Here is a 23,774-nt window from a genome sequence, read left to right on the forward strand (position 1 = left end):
GGAGAAAGGGGAGGGAAGGATAAATTAGGAGTTTGGGATTAGCAGGTACATACTGCTATATATAAAAAGGATAACCAACAAGATCTTACTGTATATCACAGTAGGAGATAGCTACTTTAATATCTTGTAATTAACCATAATGGAGAAGAAAAGGAACTGCTCAAATTCAACCCAGGCTCCCCTGGTGGATCGGTGGTAATGAATTTGTCTACCAATGCAGGAGATGCGGGTTCAATCTCTCGGTCAGGAAGATACCCTAGAGAAGCAACCCACTCTAGTATTCTTGTCTGGGAAATCCCATGAACAGCAGAACCTGGTAGGCTACAGTCCATGGGGTCACAAAAAGGTCGGACATGACTTAGTGGCTAAACAACAACCACAAAGATTCAACCCAACCTGAGGAAAGGGGGGAATGGGCCTGGGGACAAAATTCCATCTCATTCCTTCTGTGGTTTTCTAGCATAACCTTTGCACCAAGTAGCTAGAGACTTGGCAGCTTGAAAAGAGCCAGAAGAACTCCTCTGAGAAATCATGTGACTTTTATTAATAGGTGTTGACCTTGGGAAAAGACCCAGAGAAAAACCAAAGTAAAAGTTCTAACTCCATTGACTGTTGCCTGCCTTCACCTCAACTGACTGGCATTTTGAATGTTCACTCTAAAAGTCAGTAGGTAGGACACACCACCGTATTAACTCCTTTTTATGATGAAAATCTCCTTAAATAACAAGAATATCCTAGGAAATATATCACATAGGATGATTGCCTATAAAGATTTATGAAACATAAAATATGACATTCTAAATTGTTGCTATATATTCAGACTATCTGCTTTCTAGCCACTGGGATCTTGATTGTCATAAGAAATATTCTGACAGGGGGGAAAAAGAACTGGGAAAAAATCTCTGCTTTTCGAAGATCTCTCTTTCCCATTCTCTATAAAAATACAGAACATCCTGCCTCTCTATTGAAGCTCAATGCACATCTCTCAGAATTTCCTAAATGACAGTAGTCATTTTGCATTTTATCAGAACAATCTATTCTGTGATTTCAATCCCTTCATAGTAAATGTCGAAATGATGTGGCAGTAGAGAAATTGGTATCTGATAATTTCCACCCCACATTAGGAACCTTTTAATCACCGGGTGTCTCTTTGAAAAGTTTCACCTATCTTGGTCAGAAATGACTTAGTACCGAGCTATATGCTTGAGAACAGCAGTGATTTAGTCATTCGGGCCCTGCGTCTTCTAAGCTAAAATAGTACTGAGGAGAAAAGAGTGTTAGGGAGAAGGAGAAGACAATCCTGGATATGGATGAGGAGGTGGCAGAGGGGAATCTCAGAGCTGAAGCAGAGTGTGGGTGTGGGTGAAGTGTGGTTTGTGTGTGGGTGCATGTGTATTTAAGTCACAGAAATAAGGCCTTTTCCTTTCTCCTGTCTTCTGTGTATTCTCAAGAGACCATCTGGTCTAGCTGGGAAATTGGAAGATCTTTAACGGAGACAAGGCTGCAAGATATAAGTTATGGGATATACTTATACTAAAATTGCACTGTGTATCTGAAATGCTAATTAACAGATGTCCTATTGTTCAACCTCCAATCTGGGTCTCCTGTACTGCAGGCAGATTCTTTACCTTCTGAGTCACCAGGGAAGCCCCTGTATTTTATTTACTAAATCTGGCAACCCAGGGAATCCTGGCCCTGAGTTGAGCAGGTACAAACTCTGTTTTGATCTGAACTGACTCCCAAATCTTTTTATCTCAATGATGTAAGGGTATACTGATTATTAAAATATATTCGATATCAGGAAGGAAAGTCAACTTTGCTATTACTTATAGTGATGAACTATTAAAAAGAAGAAAAACTGGTACAATATTGTATGTAAAAGTAACATTTTTACTCACTCAGGAGGAATGCCTCCTTTTATTATTAACATTTCATTTATCTGTATGAAATTAATTTTGCTTCTAGTTTTATTGGAAAGTAGGAAATTAATTTCTATGTTTGGTCTTCTGGGGTATAGTAATCTGTTCATAGTTATAGGAAATATGGGAGGGATGCCCTTTCATGCAGGTATAATTCCTGGATTAATCTTTTATTTTTTAAAGATATATTTCAATCAGTTTTGTGCCTCAGATTATATCAGCAGCTTTTAATGATGAGAAATGCATTGCCTCTTTAATAAAGACCCCAAGGAGTTTTGCATAGACATGCATCTCAAGGGTACGCAATACATATTAATATGTTTTCTCTTTTGAGTCCTATCAAAAGGAAGTACATGAGGGTCACCGCCACATGGGTCCTTTTACAGGGTGGTGGTAGAGTCAGAAATTCTTTTATGGCTTCCCATAAACATAGACCTGTAGCAGGTTTTGTTTATTCACTTTCAGATTTAAACTATGACAAAATAGATATAAATGTTAATTCATTTTAAAAGGATTAGAGGCTTAATTGCTCCACATGTTGTAGATGATGGTGGATGGGGGACAGGAAAGCTGGTTGTGCACTGTGTGCAGTGTCCCTGAGGAATTATTACCTTCAATATTCATTGTTTGCTAATTATTTAGAAAGGAAATGGATTCATATTTTTGCTGTATTTTAGTTAAAGGTCAATGCTTAGTTCTAACAACCAAAATAATGACATGGCTTCTGTCCTATAACTGATCAAATACTCATTTTCATAGTAGGAGGAATGAAAACTACCAGATTCACATTAAATAGAATTTTGTAATTTTTCTAGTAAAAAATAATAAATTTTTTTTTGCAGTTAACCTCTCTTGTTTTAATCAGGTTCATCACCTTTTTATGAAAAATAATACATGAATTTTTAACAATTTATTAAAGTTTGATGGCCTTGACCATTCTATTGGGAACCTATCACCATTCGATACATATATTTTTTCTTTTGTTGAAATTTAGTAAATTCACAGCACTCAAAAACAGTTTGCTTTTTGCCTCTCCTCCAAACAATAATTTTTATGTCTTCCAAATAACAATGAGAACACAACCATAGACAATCTATAGGATGCAGCAAAAGGAGTTTCTTAGAGGGAATTTCATAGTGATAGAGGACTTCTTCAAAAAACAAGAAAAATTCAAATAAACAATCGAATATATCACCTAAAAGAATTAGAAAAAGAACAAATGAAACTTAAAGTCAGCAGAAAGAAGGCAATAATAAAGATCAAAGAGAAATAGAGATTTAAAAACCAACAGAAAAAAATCAATGAAAACAAGAACTGGTTCTTTGAAAGGGTAAACAAAATTGGCAAAGTTCTGGTGAGTGTCACTAATAAGAAAAGAAATAACCCAAATAAACAAAATAGGACATGAAAAAGGAGAAATAAGGACTGATACCACAGGAATACAAACAAATAAACAACAAAAAAAGAGAGAATTCAATGGACAATTTATATGAGAACAAACTTGACAATCCAGAAGAAATATACAAGTTTTTAGAACCATACTGCCCATCAAAACTGAATCAAGAAGAAACAGATAATGTGAACAGACTGATAGCTAGAAGCAAACTAGAATCTGTAATTAAAAACTCCCTACAAATGATAAGTCCAGGGCCAGATTTCACAGGCAAATTCTACGAAATATACAAATAATTTATGCTGATCCTTCACAAAAGTCTTCCAAAAGACTGATGAGGAAGTGGAGAAAACATTCCCAAAGACATTCTATGAAGCCACCATCATCCTGATCCCAAAACCAGACAAAGACACTACTGAAAACTAAAATTACACGCCAATATCTTTGATGAATATAAATGTAAAATTCTCAATAAAACTATTAGCAAACAGAATCCAATAACACATAAAAAAGGTCATATGCCATGACGAAGTTGGATTCATCCCCAGTTCACAAGGATGGTTCAAGATAAACAATGTGGTACACCACATCAATTAAAAAAAAAAAAAAAAAACCAACCACATGATCATTTCAATAGGTACAGAAAAAGTGCTTGATAAAATTCATCATCTCTTCATCATAGAAGCTCTTACCAAAGTGGGCATAGTGGGAACATTATCTCAACCTAATAAAAGCTCTGTATGACAAACCCACCACCAATATAATACCTTGATGAAACTGAAAACTTTCCTACTAAAATCGTGGATAAGGCATGAATGCTCACTCTCATCACTTCTATTCAACGTAGTATTGGAAGTCCTAGCCACAGAAAACAACCAAGAAAAAAGTAAAAGGGATCCAAATTGGAAAGGAAGAGGTAAAAGCGTCTTTTTATGCAGAAGACATATGATATTATATATAGAAAACCCTAAGGACTCCACACAAAAAACTAGAATTGATAAATGAATTCAGCCAGGTGAAAGATACAAGATTAACATACAGTAGTCTATTGCAATTCTTTACAATAATCTGAAAGGAAATGTAAAAAAAACAAAAAGCCTTTTAAAATCATATGCAAAAAAATAAAATAATTTGAATAAACCTGATCAAGAAGGTGAAAGACTTATATGCTAAGAAATATAAAACATTTATAAAAAATTGGAGATGATTCAAAGAAATGGAAAAATATCCTATGCTCTTGAATTGGGACAATTAATTTTGTTAAAACAGCCATACTATCCAAAGCTATCTATGGATTTAATGTGCTCCATATCAAATTACCAATGACATTTTTCGCAGAGCTAGAACAAATAATCCTAAAATTTATATGGAACCATAAAAGACACAGAATTGCTAAAGCAATCTTGAGGAAACAGAACAAAGCAAGAGTATAACGCCAACCAGACTTCACACAATACTATAAAGCTACTCAAAAACAGTAATCAAATCAGCATGAATTTGACACAAAATTAACATATGGGTCAGTGGAACAGAATAGAGAGCCTAGAAATAAACCCACACACCTATGGTTAATTAATCTTTGACAAGGGAGGCCAGAAAATACAATGGTGAAAAGATTGTTCTCTTTAGCAAGTGATTTTGGGAAAGCTGGACAGCCACATTAAATCAGAAGTTAGAATATACCCTCCAACCATACATAATAAAGTTGAAATGGCTTAAAGACTTAAATATGAGACATGACAGCATAAAATTCCTAGCAGAGAATATATATTCTCTGATAAAAATCGTACTAACATTTTTCTTATGTAAGTTTCTCAAGGCAATATAATTAAAGACAAAAATAAACAAATGGGAACCTAATCAAATTTAAAAGCTTTTGCACAGCAAAGGAAAGGATAAACAAAATGAAAAGACAATCTACAGACTGGGAGAAAATATTTACAAATGATGCAACCAACAAAGGATTAATTTCCAAATTATATAATTGAATAAAAAAATATAAACAACCCAATAGAAAAATGGGCAGAAAGCCTAAAGCGATACATCTCCAAATAAGACATACATATGGCCAGCAAGCACAAGAGAAGATGTTCAACATTGCTGTTTATTAGCCAAAAGCAGATCAAAACCATAAAAATGTCTACAAATAAAAATGTTGGAGAGTGGAGAAAAGGGAACTCTCCCATGCTGTTAGTGGGAATGTGTGTTGGTGCAGCCACTATGGAGGACAATATGGAGACTACTCAAAAAACTAAAAATAGAGTTGCCATACAATCCATCAATCCCACACCTGGGCATATATCCAGACAAAACTCTAATTCAAAAATTCACCACTATGTCCATAGCAACACTATTCACAACAGCCAAGACAGGGGAACAACCTAAGTCTTCACTGACAGAGGAATGGATAAAGAAGACATTATATATATATATGTATATATATAATATTACTGGAATGTATATTAGATATATATATAGAGAGAATATTACTGAGCAATGGAATATTACTCAGCCATGAAAAAGAATGAAACAATACCATTTGCCGCAACATAGATGAACCTCGAGATGATCATTCTAAGTGAAGTCAGTCAGACAGAGTAAGAAAGACATCACTGATATTACTTTTATATGGAATCTAAAATATGACACAAATGAACCTATCTACAAAATAGAAACAGTCTCATAGACATAGAGAACAAACTTGTATTTGTCGACAGGGAGGGCCCTGAGGTAGGGATTTGCACTGGGAGTTTGGAGTTTGCAGATACAAACTATTGTACATAGAGTGGATGCATACACAGCACAGTCCTCCTACAGAGCACAGGGAACTATATTCAATATCCTGTCACCGACCATAATGGAAAAGAATATAAAAAATAGTGTATGCAAATATAAAGCAATTAGATTAAAAATAAGATACAAGGATATTTTTATAGCACAGGGAATATAGCCAATATTTTTCATAACTTAAAATGGAGTATAATCTATAAAAAATCAAATCACTATGTTTTACATGTGAAATTTTAAAAATATATATATTTTTATGTCTTAATATTTTTAACTGATGCATAGGCTCATAGTTGGTCTAACATTTGATAGTCCTCACAGTAGTTATCCAAGAATGAACTAAATTAAAAGTAATTCTTTTCCATTAAAAAATGTCTTCCTTATGCACCTGTGCCTCATAATACAGAAGTCAAACATGAACATGAGACATTCAGAAATTTCAGTGAGGAAATTTTTATTCATTTTTGGTGAATGATAGTGGATTAAAAAGACAAAAATCATGGAATTTTAAGTTGTCTGATATTTGAGTATTGAGAAAAGTAAGGCCATAAAGGCAGTAGTCATAAAAAAATATTATTTTTTACTGATGAACATTTTACTTGAATAAGTATGTAACATATTCCCTGTGCTTGTCACACATTTTTGTTTTTATTCATGCAGAAACATCTGTTGACTAGAAAGACTATATTGTTTCAGACTTTAAGGTAGTTTATCAAATTTTTTTTAAATAAAGAAGTTGAGTTTTATACATAAATGAGACATGTATAATTAACACAAAAAACAAACATATTCGTTCCTCATTACTGCATTTCTCTATACTGTTTTCTCTTTTCCCCATAAACCTCTATCTTACTGAGAATGATGTTCCCCAGCATCTGTGCTGGGATGTTACCTGTCACTAAATATGAGCCATAGTGGCAGGGATGTTTTTCCTCCTCCAACCCACTCCCAAATTGGTGAGTTTTATGGATCTTGTACCTGACGTTTGATTGTTTTTTTCTTTTTCTTTTATTATCTGATGATATGTCCTTAGAGAAGCACTCTGCTTTTCCTTTTTTTCTAAATGAACATTAAAACTCTAAATGTCTTCTAAGATATTTAAATACTTCACTGGTCAGAATTAACCATATATTTTACATTGCTAGTTTTTAATATTATAGATTGTGAACTGACAGACAAAAGAATTTTCTTTGCAACTGCAAAATTGATCCATGAAGAAAGACAATTAGTTTCTAATTCTGTCTCCAAATAAACCTAATGTCTTTTCAAAATTAACGAGCGCCTTATGAAACACTGGCTCTTGACTATTCCTGTGGCTAGTCTGTCTCTCCAGCTTGTCTTTTACTTCTTGACTGTACACTTGTAGTTCTTTAAGTTACTAACTAACCCTCTCCCTGTTCACCTTCATCCTGTAAGCCCCATTTCTTGTTCCTTTCTTTTTTTTTTCTGCTCTTAAACTCTTCTTCACCCTAGGTTCAGGAACAAACATCTTTGAGTAGGCAGACCATTTAGAGCTCATGTTAAACATGGAAATGGAAATATAGGTCTTTTTACAGATGATCCAGCCCTTTTGCCTCTGGACTTGCATCCAGTCTTTGGTCTTGTTTCTGACCCCAATTCCCCACATCACAACTGACTTTAAGTGAGCCCCCATTACGTTCTTTGTGTACCATAACAACTGCTTCCACAGTGCTCACTGGTGAAAATATGCTTCTTTCTGAATTTAAATTTGTTCACTATGGCTGCCCTTTCCCAGTCCTACAGGCAGATCTAGCTCTGCAAACAACATGCCCTTTGATGAGTCAGTTCTTCACTGGAATACTTCCTGAGATGTGGTCTTCTTGGTCAGTGACCTAAGCAAAATTTACAGGGATCCCATATTTTTGGCATGATTTTAAAAGTCATATAAAGAGTTGGGTTTCCCAGGTGGTGCTAATGGTAGGAATCTGTCTCTCAATGCAAGAAGCACAAGAAACTCAGGTTTGATTCCTGGGTCAGGAAGATCCTCTGGATTAGGAAATAGCAACCCACTCCAGTATTCTTGCCTGGAAAACCCTATGGACAGAGGAGCCTGGCAGGCTACAGTCCATGGGGTCACAAAGAGTTGGACACAGATGAGCACACAGCACACACACATAAGGAATTAAGAAGAGGTGGCAAGGATACATAGAACTACACAAAAAAAGGTCTTAGTGACCCAGATAAACATGACGGTGTGGACACTCACCTAGAGCCAGACATCATGTAGTAGGAAGTCAAGTGGGGCTTAGGAAGCATTACTAAGAACAAAGTTAGTGGAGGTGATGGAATTCCAGCTAAACTATTTCAAATCCTAAAAGATGATGCTGTGAAAGTGCTGCATTCAATATGCCAGCAAATTTGGAAAGCTCAGCAGTGGCCACAGGACTGGAAAAAGTCAATTTTCATTCCAATACCAAAGAAGAGCAATGTCAAAGAATGTTCAAACTACTATACAATTGGGCATGTTTCACACGCTAGCAAAGTAATACTCAAAATCCTTCAAGCTTGGCTTTAGCAGTTCATGAACCAAGAACTTCCAGGTGTGCAAGCTGATTTAGAAAAGGCAGAGGAGCCAGAGATCAAATTGCCAACGTTTGCTGGATCACACAGAAAGCAAGGGAATTCTGGAAAAACATTTATTTCTGCTTCATTGACTATGCTAAACACTTTATTCTGTGGATCACAGCAAACTGTGGAAAATTCTTAAAGAGATGGGAATACCACCCCACCTGTCTCCTGAGAAACCTGTATGCAGGTCAAGAAGCAACAGTTAAAACCAGACATGGAACAATAGACTGCTTTAAAACTGGGAAAGGAATACATCAAGGCTGTATATTGTCACTTTGTCTATTTAACTTACAAACAGAGTACATCATGCAAAATGCCAAGGTGCATGAATCACAAACTGGAATCTAGACTGCAGGGAAAAATATCAACAACCTCAGATATGTAGATGATACCACTCTAATGGGAGAAAGTGAAGAGGAAATAGAGACTCGATGAGGGTGAAAGAGGAGAGTGAAAAAGCAGGCTTAAAACTCAACATTCAAAATATAAGATCATGGCCTCAAATTACATCACTTCATGGCTAACAGAAGGGGAAAGAGTGGAAACAGTATCGGTTTTATTTTCTTGGGCTCCAAAATTACTGTGGCTAGTGACCGCAGCCACGAAATTAAAAGATGCTTGCTCTTTGGAAGGAAAGGTATGAGAAATCTAGACAGCATATTAAAAAGCAGAGAAACCATGAATATTCACTGCAAGGACTGATGCTAAAGCCAAAATTTGAATAAGATTGAGGGAAGGTGTAGCAGGGGGCAACAGGGGATGAGGTGGTTGGATGGCATCACCAACTCAATGGACAAAGTTTGAGCAAACTCTGGGAGATGGTGAAGGACAAGTCTGGTGTGCTGCAGTTCATGGGATCACAAAGAGTCGGACACGACTTTGTGAATGAACAACAACAAAGAATTACAGGGCTTCCTTGAATTTTACAGTTAGTGTATATATTGAAATAACTGAGCTTTTTATCTTTTAATCCCCTTAATTCCATGCAGTTTTTATTGCATTAAAAGTGGAATTGTGACATTAACTATTACCTCCCTCTATCTACTCCTAGGCAGAGATATTTAATACAATTTAAAATTTAAAAGTGTGAGCTCATCATTGAAATTTACATTCTGCCAGAATATAAATATTCTCAGGTGGTGTCCTAAGTTTCAAAATCCAATAATACCCCCATTTATGTGAACATAGGCAATTTTGTATTCTTTATACCAACTATATACTAGTCGGGTCCCATAATATTGAATTACAACAAGGGAAGAAAGCAGATAAAATTGTAAATAACAGCTGATACCAGATGGTGTTTATTTAAATAACACTGTCCTTAAATTCAGGCAACGCTGAAACTATATCCTTGTCTCTTTAACTTCCAATTAAGTCACTCACCAGATCCCTGAGTAAGTACACTACTGTGCCTATATCACGAATCTCTAGCAAATTGGGGCACAAGTCACTTGCTATTTTTAAATTCAAGTGTTCTGTGTAAAGTCAACTAATTCTTGGAAATTACTTCCAGAAAATCAGCTTTTCTTTCCCTTCCTGCCTTATTTGAATACAGCAAGAGGACTCTGAATGAATGAGACTAAGGGTGTCCATGCAAGATGGAGAGATTGCCCTTGATCTTGCTATTCTGAAACATGTAGCTGGTCCTCCTTCAAAGACTAATTCATCCCTTTTGTTTTCTCCTGCTAGCATCCTCCTCATTGACTGCCCCTGAGGATTCCTTTTATTTACTTCCTAGTGAAATGAAGCAGGACCTACTTGTCCTTACTCTGCATGTCCTCTGCCTGCTTTTTTCTGTGGAAAAACTTTAGCCCAAGACTAAATTTAATCAGAAATGAGACAATGCAGAAACAAAGGAAAACAGTCAAAAGAGACCAAATACTAATAACATTGTTATTAAGCATAGCCCTTTAATTCCTTCTCAAGGGCTATAGATAATATTAAGCTATATCTTATGAGCTGTCTTTTAGATTCTGAAACTTCCACTAGCCATGATATAAGCTGCCACAATTCCAAGAATTGGCCTCAAGGAAATGGGAAGAAACCAAACACAGAACTGAAGATTAACTGTACCTAAAATAATCAAGATGATTCTGGTCTGGCCACCAATGACCAATCTTCAAGTCAACTGTCAAGAGCTGACTACTGTTTCTAGCTGTAGCCTCCTCCCTCAGTCTACAAAAGTTCTTGTTCTCTGATTGTCAGGGTAGGAGTTGGCCTTTGGACCAGCATCCAAAATAAAGCAAACTTTCCTTTCCATCAGCTTTGCCTCTTTATTGTTTTTTTGAGTGGCAAGCAGCTGGACTCCACTTTTGGTTGCACTTGGGCATCCTTCAGGTTCTAAATTTCTGGTCCAAATCAAATTTCAAAAGAACAGCATGGGTATTGACTGCTGGAATGATGTCTTCTTCAGTCTGCTTCACTGACGAGCTGGACTTTCAAGGCTTTAAGTATTCAAATTTAATTTCAGCTACCTGGGAGTGCTAGCATCAGCAGGAAAGATGGCATGCCCTGTGGCATTTGTAATTACTCTTGAATTTGAATATACTCTCCGATACAGATTTGCAGACTTTATTAATAAGGACTGTAATGCAGCTGCTTCTCTTTTTCACATTGAGTTGAGACAAGAAAGGCAGGAGGGAAGGACCAGGAATTTTTTTTCCTATTGGAGAGTCACAAACTTTTTGAAATGGACATCTGTGCTACTTCTTTCCTAGAGTTGTTTTATCAAATAATACACTGGGTAGAGGATATTTTGATTCTTTAAAATAAGCTGAATGAATCAAAGTTTTCCCATCTTTCCTGAGTTCCTTATTGGGTTGAGAGTTCTTTGAGCCACTATGTCATATTCAGACATCCACCCCCTGCCCCCGCCACCTTACATATGGCATGGAGGAGACAATAACTGCAGAACACATATTTCACATTCTTCTAGATGCTTTCCCACAAAATCTATATTCCTAACTACTTAAATCTATTTAAATTTAAAATTTGTTTAAAACTAGTACCTGTTATTTCCTGGTGTTCATAAGAGAACTGGTAAACATATCAAAATCTAAACCTGCTTTTGGAAGCACCAATTCATATTGCTTTCTACTGACAAATTAGAGGCCAAACAAAGCCCTAAGGAATAAGTTCCATTCTCATTAGAAAAATACAAAACTGCATTTAGTTCTGAAAGCTTAATTTGAGTTTTGGTATTGATTAGAGTCATCTTTGCTTATTATTTAAATTAGCTTAGGCTTCTGTAAACATTTAAATTCCCAGTTCCTCCCTGCAGAGTAGGAGGCAGAGCCCAGAAAACTGTGTTTCTTAACTAGCTCCCCCATGAGTGTTATAATCAGAAAATTTTGGTAACTACTGAAATAGAGAGTTCGCCAAGTTGCAGAATAGTTCTTGATGACTATGTGGAATTCATCTTTTTTTTTTGGAATTCATCTTTTTAAGAACCAACAAAAAGCAGGGTTTGGGATTTTCTTTTACAGAAAACCAGAATAAAGTTGTAGTTTTTTTACTTACGTTTTTTTTAAAAAACAGGGTAATTTCAGGGGAGAGACAAAATAGACTATTACCAGCATTTTTTTCTTCTCCCAAAGAAGAAAGCTCCCATGGTGTAAATTCAGGTTTACTTAAAAACCATGATATTATGACTAATACATTGGTTGAGAAAACCAATTTTCATTTCTACTTTTTCCATAGAAGTACTCTTCCTGAAATTTATTATTATTTTATTTTGGCTTCTAACCTTAAAAATTAAATACAGAAAGTGTCTGTCAAATTTTGCAATTTTCCTGCTAAAATTTGTAGTAAAACAGCTCCAAGAGTATAAAAACAAATGTCACTTTCATGAGAGCAAAGGAACATTTGACTTTTAAATGAAAGTAGAATCTGAATCCATGTTGGAAAGAAATACAAAATTAAATGTTAGAAAATACTGTATACTAGAAAGAAAAAATATTGATAAGAATGTAGGGATTGTACTGAGAGAAGTATTAACACATGCTCAATAGCAAAAGATTTAATGTAGAATTTTGTTCAAAAATAGAATACTAAAGTAAATTCTTAAGAAAACTCAGAGAAGGTAAATGAGAAAGTGACATTTTAATGATGAGAACAAGGCATCTCTGTTTCTATAAGTAACTTTTGTTGTATATGTACACACACACACATATATAAACATACACATTCATGCATATATTTAGATACTCCTATACATATACATCAAATTGATTGAACTGAAAGTTGCTCAGTCATATCCAACTCTTTGTGACCCCATGGAGTGTCCATGGAATTCTCCAGACCAGAATACTGGAATGGGTAGCCTTTCCCTTCTCCAGGGTATCTCCCCAACCCAGGGATTGAACCCAGGTCTACCTGCATTGCAGGCAGATTCTTTACCAGCTAGGCCACCAGGGAAGCCCACTCCAGTACTCTTGCCTGGAAAATCCCATGGATGGAGGAGCCTGGTAGGCTGCAGTCCATGGAGTCGCAAAGAGTCAGACATGACTGAGTGACTTCACTTTCTTTCTTTTTATACATATACATAATTTTTCCTTGTCATTGCTTTCCTGACATTAATCCTGTTTGTAGATCTACATTAGACTTTCACATCCATAGCCCCCAAAATGATTAGAGGAAGTGGTGGGTAAAAACAGAAAACGAGATAGATAACTTTATGAATATTTCCTTTGAAATGTGCATATATAAAACATTTCACAGGCATATGTTTTGCTGTGAAACACTCATTTATTATATTTATTTGAATGAAAGCTTGTGGTTGAATTTATACTTGTAAGAAATGAATTTATTGAAGACCTTTTCCTCTTATGGCAAGTAACCACAGAAAACAAGATACAAATAATACTAAGAATCAAGAGAAGATGGTTTATTCAACTTCAGAAAAGTTAATTGCTGAGTTGTGTAGGACCTCTTAAAAGAAGAAAAAACCCACTTCTATAAAGACATGAAACTATACTTAATTTCCTAGTATTAATAGTAATACCAACACAAAACACAACTACTTGGATATATATAATTATATATATATAAATATAAAAACAAATACTTTGATTGGTGTGTGTGTGTGTGTGTAAGATGCCTTTATTTCCAAGTGCTAAAAGAACACATGCAATCCAATTTCTTATTTATTTTATAAAATTCCTTTCTTTGTAGGAATGGAGATGTTTATGCCCTATACTTCCTTCTTATACATAGGGTATTTTTTTTATTATGATAGTAACTGCAGCATTCTTATGTTTATTGGTTTATTGGTGCTAGTTGCTTCCTTTGGTAATAGTGAACTTATTAAGGCTTTTCTTCAATGTACCAGTCTATAATATTAAAAACAGAACAGCTAAATCTAGTTTTAAAACTACTAGTTATATTGGCTGAGTTTAGCCAACTGTCATATTTATATGTACATTACAAACTAAAGCAGTCACTAAAATAAAAAAAAAAGCTATGGCAAATAAGTCAACAAATGAAACACAATGGAATCACTAAAAAAATTCAATTAATTCAAAAGAAGCCTGAAAATAGGAAAAAATAAAATGAAAGAAAAGATGAGACACATAGGAAATAAATAACAAGATGAGATTTAAACCCAATCACTTCAATCCTCATATCAAACACAATGCTCCAGTTAAAAGCAGAGATAGTTGAATTGGAAAAAAGGAAACAACCTTCTGCTGGATAGGAAAAATGCATTTTAAATATAAAGCAGAAATAGTTAATAGCAAAAGGATGGAGAAAAACATCTACCAATGCAGTACTAATCAAAAGGAAGCTAGAGTACCTCTATGGATAGAAGCAAAGTAGGTTTCAAAGCAGAAATACCATGGGGAATTAAGAAGGTCCTATTCTAGTGACAAAAGTTATTTGATTAAAAACACATTACAACCCTAATTATTCATACATTTTTTAACAGACTTTCAAAATACATGAAGTAAATACCAATATAATTGCCAGGAGATAGGGTTGGAGATTTTCACATTACTATCTCTGTTACTAATAGTATAAGTAGATAGAAAATCAGTAAGGATATAGGAAACCTGAACAACGCTATCAAATTATTTGGCCAACTTGACACCAAAATTTTATGTACATTTCAGACTGAGATAATGAAATACAATGAATTAATACACATATGTCCAATATATCAATTAATGAAATTAAAAAATTGTTCACAAATAATAATTAAATCATATGCTTAACATAAACGGAGATAATGAAATACTTCATGAGTACAATGGTTTACACCTCTTTCCTGAGATATTAAAAGGTAAGTAATTGTGGTTTTTTGTAATCTAAAACTAAAACTGCATCTCCCCTAAAATAGATTTCCTGTTAACTGAATTCAGACTTTGTCGACCCATTGAAATAGCCACTCAGGTCTTAGTATTTCTGGGAAAGTTAAATTTTCTATCTTGGATATTTGAAGAAAGAAATATATTCCCAACCTTTCTATTGGTTAATAACAAACAAAAGTAAGGAAATAATGTTGTTACAGAAAATGGAAAAAAATCATCATTAACCCAGAAATGCTGAACATGAATGTGTATTATATTTCCCCCCACATCACTGAAATAAGATATTTCATTTCTACTGATGTCTTCAGAAAGCTATATTTCTTTGCACAAAAACTCTAAGCAACAAATTCAATTTCATTAATGTAAGGCCATATTTTAACATCTGATCCAATTAATTATTGATATTTTCCTTGAGCACTTTCATTCTCCAAGGTCCCAAAGACATTCAGACCATCAAACGCTATGAAAAGATGTTCAACACAGTAAGAACTTTTTGAAAAAATAATTAGAGATTTTATGGTGTAGAAGTTTAGGTGCACAAATATATGCTGATTATTTTAATAGTAAATCATTTTAGAGCTCAAAAACTTAAATCTATGAATTAAAACACAATCAAAGAAACCAAATGAGAAACAATGAATTAGTAATCAAATCGGTTCACTTCTAATTATAACTCTACAATCCCTAATTATCAAAATAATCAAGGATATTAAAAATGCTAAGCAATTTTGCTCCTCCACCTCTGCATGTCATAAATCAGCAGAACGACTTACCTTATCTTTTCTCTGTTTTTCATCCTGGTACACTGTCCAGTGTTCACCATCATTGCTGTAAGCTAGCTTGTAGGAGCCTACAAACTGCACGTGACCAAAGTCTTTAGCTCCTTGTGTGATGATGCCAGTCACTTTGGTGGGGACTAGAAGGTCCACCTGCGAGAAAGAAAAGACATCATGTAAATACCACAGTAGAGTCTAGCATAACTTTGTAATTCTTTTGAACTCAGGAGATTAAGAAACATAAACACTAAAGCCAAAAGTCCACTCGATTATTTGTATTTTGATATAGATGACTAAGTCTATTGTTGGCTTGTAATTTTGATTATGCCAGTGGGTAAAACTAGTTGAAAATTTGAACAACTACTCTGAGCAGTCATTTCATTCTACCATTTAATTTTATATTAAATTGATTCAACTACTGTGTGGGTTTTGTGTAACTGAGATAGTACAGAACTGGCAAGGATGACCTTCTTGAGACTGATCATTTTCTCCCAGAGTTTGTGTTTATAATTCAATTTTCTGACTTTACTGGTCACTTCAGTAATAATAAAAATAAAACTGCAGTTGTGATCACATCACAAAATATTTGATGTTTCAAAATTAAACTTCAAAAAAAAAAATCAACTCCATTTCCATGGATTTTAATCAGTTCAGTAATAAATAACTGAATAATAGCAATCATGTGAAATGCCAGGCTGGATAAATCACAAACTGGAATCAAGATTGCCAGGAGAAATATCAGCACCCTCATAATGCAGATGATGTCACTCTAATGGTAGAAAGCGAAGAGGAACTAAAGAGTCTCTTGGTGAGAGTGAAAAGAGGAGAGTGAAAAAGCGGACTTAATAGTCAGTATTCAAAAAAACTTAAGATCATGGCATCCGGTCCTATCACTTCATGGCAAATAGAAGGGGAAAAAGTAGAAGCAGTGACAAATTTTACTTTCTTGGACTCCAAAACTACTACAGATGGTGACTGCAGACATGAAATTAAAAGACATTTGCTCCTTGGAAGGAAAGCTATGACAAACCCAGAGAGCATATTAAAAAGCAGAGAAATCATAGACAAAGGCCCATATAGTCAAAGCTAATGGTTTTTCCAGTAGTTATGTACGAATATAAGAGTTAGTCCAAAAAGAAGGCTGAGTGCTGAAGAATTGATGTTTTTGAAACGTGGTGCTAGAGAAGACTCTTGAGTGTCCCTTGGATTGTGAGGGGATCAAACCAGTAAATCCTAAAGGAAATCAACCCTGCATATCCACTGGAAAGACTGTTGCTAATGCTGAAGCTCCAATACTTTGGCCACCTGATGGGAAGATCTGTGATGCTGGGGAAGATTGAAGACAGGAGAAGAGGGTGGCAGAGTATGAGATGGTTGAATGGCATCACTGACTCAATAGATGTGAATTTGCACAAACTCCAAGAGATAGGGTAGGACAGAAGAGCCCAGAGTGCTATAACTCATGGTGTTGTAAAGGGTTGGACACCACTTAGTAACTGAATGACAACAACAAATAGTAATCACTGTCCCCTGAAAGCATCTTTTAGAAAATTACAATCCTGAAACTGTTGAGGATCAAGTATTATTCAAAAATGAGAGAGAATTAAAATATTCATTGATGGCATGTGGGATCTGGACTCATAATGTGCTCACTGTTGCAAAATATTTATTAAAGGGCATAAGACTCATTGTGACTTAGTAAACATTAAATTCTTCAAATACAACACTGAAATGCAAAAGAGAGGAGTGATTTTCATCAAAGAAGAATACATAACATTGAATAGTTTTCCACCTTTTGTTCTCTATTTCATGCCTCTTTTCTTATATCTTATGATGCTAATTAACAGAAAAATTATAGGAAACTTTGTTTTGTATGTGGACAATTCTTAAGAGAACTTTACCATTTGTTGTCTTAATGTTCTTTGATCTATAGCTTCCTGTCTTCCTACAATAGCCTACTACTTCTTCCTGCTTCCTATGACTAAGTGCCCTAGTACATCCTTGATCTTATCTTCTTCAACTGTCATTATTCCACATGTGACCTCAGTGGCTTTCAACCACTATGACCTCCTGTTTCTATTTCAGTTTCTCCATCCTGAGAGATGTACAGAGCCACAAATAGACAGTCATGGGTCAGACAGAGGCCATGGCTAAGAAGAGGGGACTAAGGAGAATGTACTGAATAGACCATGTTTAGTGACATAGATACTTACTAAGAAGGATATGAAAAAGTTCCCAGTGTTTCCTGGTATAGGAATATATTTCTAAAAATTCACATGGGCTTTTGTCCACTTTTTGGAATATTCATTAATGACATCAGGGTCAAATTACACAATGGATTAAGACAGAAAACCACCTTCATGCTGCCTTAAAATATTTTAGAAAGTTTATAAAAAAATATAAAATATTTGTTGTTGCTGTTTTCTAAATAACATATTGTCACCTAAAACATCTTGTGTGTCCTGCAGCAAAAAAAGGGTGGCAAAATTATGATATCCTGGAAAGGAAAACTGTTGCTTCCTCATGTTATGCTAAATGCTTTGTGGTATGTCTTCAGTGACTCCTCTTAACACTCTTATATGGTAGGGTATCATCTCCACTTTATAGAGAACAGATGCCTATGGAGTTAACAGGGCATGACATGTGACCCAAAGATCAGCAGTCAGTAAAAGGAGGATCCCAGATTCAAATCTGTCTTTCTGAGTTGAAGTTCTACCACACGCATGGATTCTCACGCAATGATTTCATTGCATTTTTTTTTTACAGGAATTTTTGAAGAGTCTCAAAGCTTTCTTGCCACACTCATCAAGCATAAAGGCACTCTAAGCTTCAAACAAAAAACAATTCAGGCTTTACAATATTAGGAGAGCCCTGTCTTTAAACTTTCATTTCCTCTCTGTTCTTTAGCTGTCTGAATGGATTGCTATTGCAATCCTAAATCCAAATTTAATTGCGCAGAAACGTCTAGGCATAGTGGCTGGTCTTCAAAGTGCTCTTAATGTTGATGACAATAAATGGAAAAAAGAAAAAGAAAGATCTTACAGTACTCTGAGTCACTGTGTTGTCATCAAGGCTGTAAACACACAAGAACTCAAACTGTCACAAGAATACAAACGCCTCCAGTGGATTCTTCAGTGCCTAATGTCTGTAAGTCCTGAGCTAAGATGATGCAGTGAGGAATCTTGTAGCATCTTTTGCAGTGGTATTTCTTAAAGTCACGGTTTCCTGCTGGGTGGAGATGTTTTCTCCTTAAGTTGTGTGTCTTGGCTCTTTCTAACAGATCTGTTTTTCTCCCAGTCTAACTGCTCCCCTTCTCAGCTTTTTTTTTTTTTTTCTGATCAAGAAATGTTTTTCTTTTTTGTTCCAGTTAAGTCAGCTCCTCTATTTAAATAGTCAGCAATCTGTTTCAAGCTGGATTTTGTCCTAAAATTTGTTACATTATAAACTTAGAATACCAGGCCTAGGCAAACCTTTCAGTATAAAAATAACCAGCATCCCACATTTCACATGAGGTTGCTGCAACAGAGATGTACAGATTTCACTTGGAGACACTGTAACGATATATCACTCTTGTGTTCAGCATGAAGGGTGATTCCAGAGAAGCCCTCTACTTTGGACCTATGCCTATCCCTGGCCCAGGACCACTCTGCCTTCTCACAGAGTTTTTGAGCTAAAGTTGTACTCCAAACATGCTTCTGCTATTTTAGATACTCACCTCCCAAGGCTTGGCTGAGATACAACAGGTTATTTAGGGCACTAAGCTGGCACATAGGTAGGCTGGCACTGCACCTCATGTCCAGATCTGTATTAAAAGTGCCTTACATGTAATGGTCTCTTAATAAAGTTTTGCTGGATTGAGTTGGAACTGCTTCCTAAGTATGTTCAATGGACAAAACCAACCCATGGCTAAGGATGTGGCAAAGCATCACAGCAGGAGATGTTAACTGCTTTTCTCTTGTTTATCTACACAACATTACTGGTCAAGGAAATATTGTCCAGAGCTGAAGTAACAATTTTTACTGGGGGTGCAACTAGTTAAAAATCCACTTCACCATGGCTGATTCATGTCAATGTATGACAAAAACCACTACAATATTGTAATTAGCCTCCAACTAATAAAAATAAATGAAAAAAATCCGCTTCAATCTTCAGGAATGTGATTGTGAGAGCCAGTTTATTCTAGCAGAATGGAATGGCCTGGGTTCACGAACAGCCACTACCCTTCCTAGTTATATGCCTTTGGCAAGCTATTTTACCTCTATACAGTTCAATGTCTTCATGTGAAAAAACAAGAACAGTTCTTAGTATTTTACAGATATTATGAGGATTAGATGAGTTAATATGTGTGCAAAACAATATATAGGACATAATAATGGTATATAAAACTTGGTTAACAGTAAAACAATAAGTAAATCTGGGGGAAGAATCTAATTTCACTCTCTGAGTACCTGTTAGAAACATAAATATGGAAACAGGGAAACTAGGTTCCCAGCAACTTTTTATCATAGCACATTTTGGTCACCTTCTCAGGATTACACAAAGATAGTCATTTCATTTTTCTTAAAGTAAAGAAAATATTAAGTAACTACAATTCACATTTATGGGTAAAATGATTAACTAAGAATAAGATAACTTATGAAATATTGTACATCTCTTTTTAAATACTAAGATTATGTTATAATAAGGAAATGGTCTCACTGTTTGCAGATGGTATGTTACTATACAGAGAAAATCCTAAAGATGCTATCAAAAAACTATTAGAGCTCATCAATGAATTCAGTAAAGTTGCAGGATACAAGCTTAATATATAGAAATCTGCTGCATTTCTATACAATAACAATCAAAAATCAGAAAAAGAAATTAAGGAAAAAATTCCATTTATCATTGCATCAAAAAGAATAGAATACTTAGGAATAGATGTACCTAAAAGAAGCAAAAAATCTATACTATGAAAACTATAAGCCACTGATAAAAAAAATCAATGTCACAAACAGATGGAATGATATACCATGTTCTTGGCTGGAAGAATCAATATTGTCAAAATGACTATACTACCTAAGGCAATCTATATATTCAATGCAATTCCTAGCAAATTACCAATGGCATTTTTTCACAGAACTAGAACAAAAAATTGTGTATGGAAAAACAAAAGACCGAATATAGTCAAACCAATCCTAGGAAAGAAAAACGGAGCTGGAGGAGTCAGGCTCCCTGACTTCAGACTATAAAGCGACATTCACCAAAACAGTATAGTACTAGAACAAAAACAGCAATATAGATCAATGGAACAGAACAGAAGGTCCACAAATTAACTCGCACACTTAGAGTCAATCAATCTAAAACAAAAGAGGCAAGAATATACAATGGAGAAGAGATGGCCTCTTCAACAAATGGAATTGGGAAAACTGGACTTCTACATGTAAGAGGATGGAATTAGAACACTCCCTAATGACACACACAAAATCAACTCAAAATGGATTGAAAACCTAAATGTAAGCCTGGATGCTAGGCAGAACACTGTGATATAAATCACAACAAAATCTTTGATCCATTTCCTAGACTAATGAAAATAAAAATAAACAAATGTGACCTAATTAAACTTAAAAGCATTTGTCAGCAAAGGAAACCATAAACAAAAAGACAACCCACGGAACTGGAAAAAATATTTGCAAATGAGTTAACCATTGAGGAATCAATCTCCAAAATATATAAACAGCTCATGCAGCTCAATATAAAATAACCCACTAAATCAAAAAATGTGCAGAAGATCTAAATAGACATTTCTCCAAAGAAGACATGCATATGGCCAAAAAACACATGAAAGATGCATAGCATCACTAATTTTAGAGAAATGCCAAATCAAAACTACAATGAAGTATCACTTCACTCTGGTTTAAAATGTGCTGTGTTTAGTCGCTCAGTCCTGTCCAACTCTTTGCGACCCCATGGACTGTAGCCCACCAGGCTTCTCTAACCATGGGATTCTCCAGGCAAGAATACTGAAGTGGGTTATCATGCCCTTCTCCAGGGGATCCTCCCAGCCCAGGCATCAAACCCAGGTCTCCCTCATGGCCATCATCAAAAAGTCTTCAAATAATAATTGCTGGGAAGAATGTGGAGAAAAAGGAACCATCCTACGTTGTTGGTAGGAATATAAATTGGTACAACTGCTGTAGAGAACAATATGGAGGTTCCTCAAGAAACTAAAAATAGAGCTACCATATGATCCATCAATCCCATTCTTGAGAATATATTTGGAGAAAATTCTAATTTGAAAAGAGAGAAACAACTTGATGCTCATAGCAGCACTATTTACAATAGCCAATATAAGGAAGCAACCTAAATGTTGTCCATCAATAGAAGAATGGATAAAGATGTGGTACATATTATTATATAATGACATATTACTTAGCCATAAAAAAGAATGAAATAATGCCATTTGCAGCAACATGGATGGACCTAGAGATTATCACTCTACGTAAGACAAATGTCATATGATATCAGTTATATGTGGGATCTAAAAAATGATACAAGTGACTTCTTTATAAAACAGAAATGGACTCATAGAAAACAAACTAATGTTCCCAAAGGGAAAATGGTGGGGGAGGGATACATTTGGGATTAACATATACATACTATTATGGTATATATAAATCGATAACCAACAAGGAACTACTGTATAGCATAGAGAACTATATTCAATCTCTTGTAATAACCTATAATGGAAAAGAATCTGAAAAAAGATGTACAGTTGAATCATCTTGCTGTACACTTGAAACATTGTAAATCAATTATATTTCAATAAAAAAGATGAAACAACCAACATTATAAATATTCGGAGGTAATACAACAATATTACAAGGGCTGAATCTAATACCCTTATGTTAATTTACTTAAAGATATATAAATAAAAATAACTTAATTTTCTGTATTTTTGATAACAATTTTGTAATATTCTATATAAATTTTGTTTTGAATTGTTTTGAAAAATTATTCTCAATTATAGTTACAACTAACTAAAACTGACATCAAGTTAATAGGTAAGCTATTTCCCAATTTCTCCAAAACCTATGTTAGAAAGATTAAAACATTTCTGAATAGAAATGTAAAACTTTGAAAATCTTTAGTGAAAATAATCATATTTTTCTCATGGGGTAATTTAAGTGACTTTATGCTGAGTTCCTAAAAAATAAGACCACACTGAAATGTAGAATTAACATACCTTCTTTATTTACCTCTCAAGCCTGATTTAGGTTAGGAGGGGAACTTTGATTTATTCCATGAACCACTAAGGGTGGTGACTAATTGAATTACTCTATAACTGGTAGAGTAATTCTTAATAGGTTAATGGAGACTTAAACAGTCTTTGATCAAATAGCATATGGTAGCCAATAAGTGTTCTTTAAATACTTTAATTATAGCAGTGCCAAAGCCCAAATGAAGTAGAAAACAAAGAAAATGACCAGTAAATGATATGCATGTAATTTAGAAAACAATAACTTAACTTTTAAGTAAGAATTGAAATAGTTTTTTTATCTAGTGCTTTTTGAAAGCACAATGAAAGGACAGCCTATGTAGAAACCTGCATCTTTTTATAAAGGTAAAGATTTAATGAACTGGCATGCACTTCAGTAGTCAGAATTTGGTTGGTTGTTGACTTGAAAGAGCTGTTGAATATATATCTTTGACAACTACTTTACTATGAATATAATCTTATCAAAGGCATTTGTGTTTTGTATAACCATTACATATCTTAGATACTGACAATTACAAGCACAAAACATCTATACACAAATACGTGTGTCAATATGTATATTTAAAGAAATATCCTTGTTCTGTAACAAATAAATGAAAATCATGAGAACTCTGAAAATAAAAACATCCATCGCATACAGTATGTTGCAATGGCAAATCACATTTCATATCTGCAATATTTAGAGGCCCATGAAAAGCAGGAAGGTTGACAGAAAACACAGCATATTTTTAAGTACCATGCTTGCTG

General features: G+C 34.8%; 1 protein-coding gene across 2 annotated transcripts in view; it reads right to left on the reverse strand.

The window, feature by feature from the left end:
• The window catches only part of EDIL3 (EGF like repeats and discoidin domains 3), a 450,361-nt gene that overhangs the window by 33,738 nt on the left and 392,849 nt on the right, over positions 1 to 23,774 (reverse strand). For both annotated transcript variants that reach the window (XM_065919096.1, XM_065919097.1), the window contains one exon: positions 15,770 to 15,925. In XM_065919096.1, the coding sequence (XP_065775168.1) occupies positions 15,770 to 15,925 (156 nt within the window). The remainder of the gene's footprint in view (positions 1 to 15,769; positions 15,926 to 23,774) is intronic.

Source organism: Muntiacus reevesi, chromosome 1 (genome assembly GCF_963930625.1).
Source record: "Muntiacus reevesi chromosome 1, mMunRee1.1, whole genome shotgun sequence".
Classification (NCBI taxonomy): Eukaryota; Metazoa; Chordata; class Mammalia; order Artiodactyla; family Cervidae; genus Muntiacus; species Muntiacus reevesi.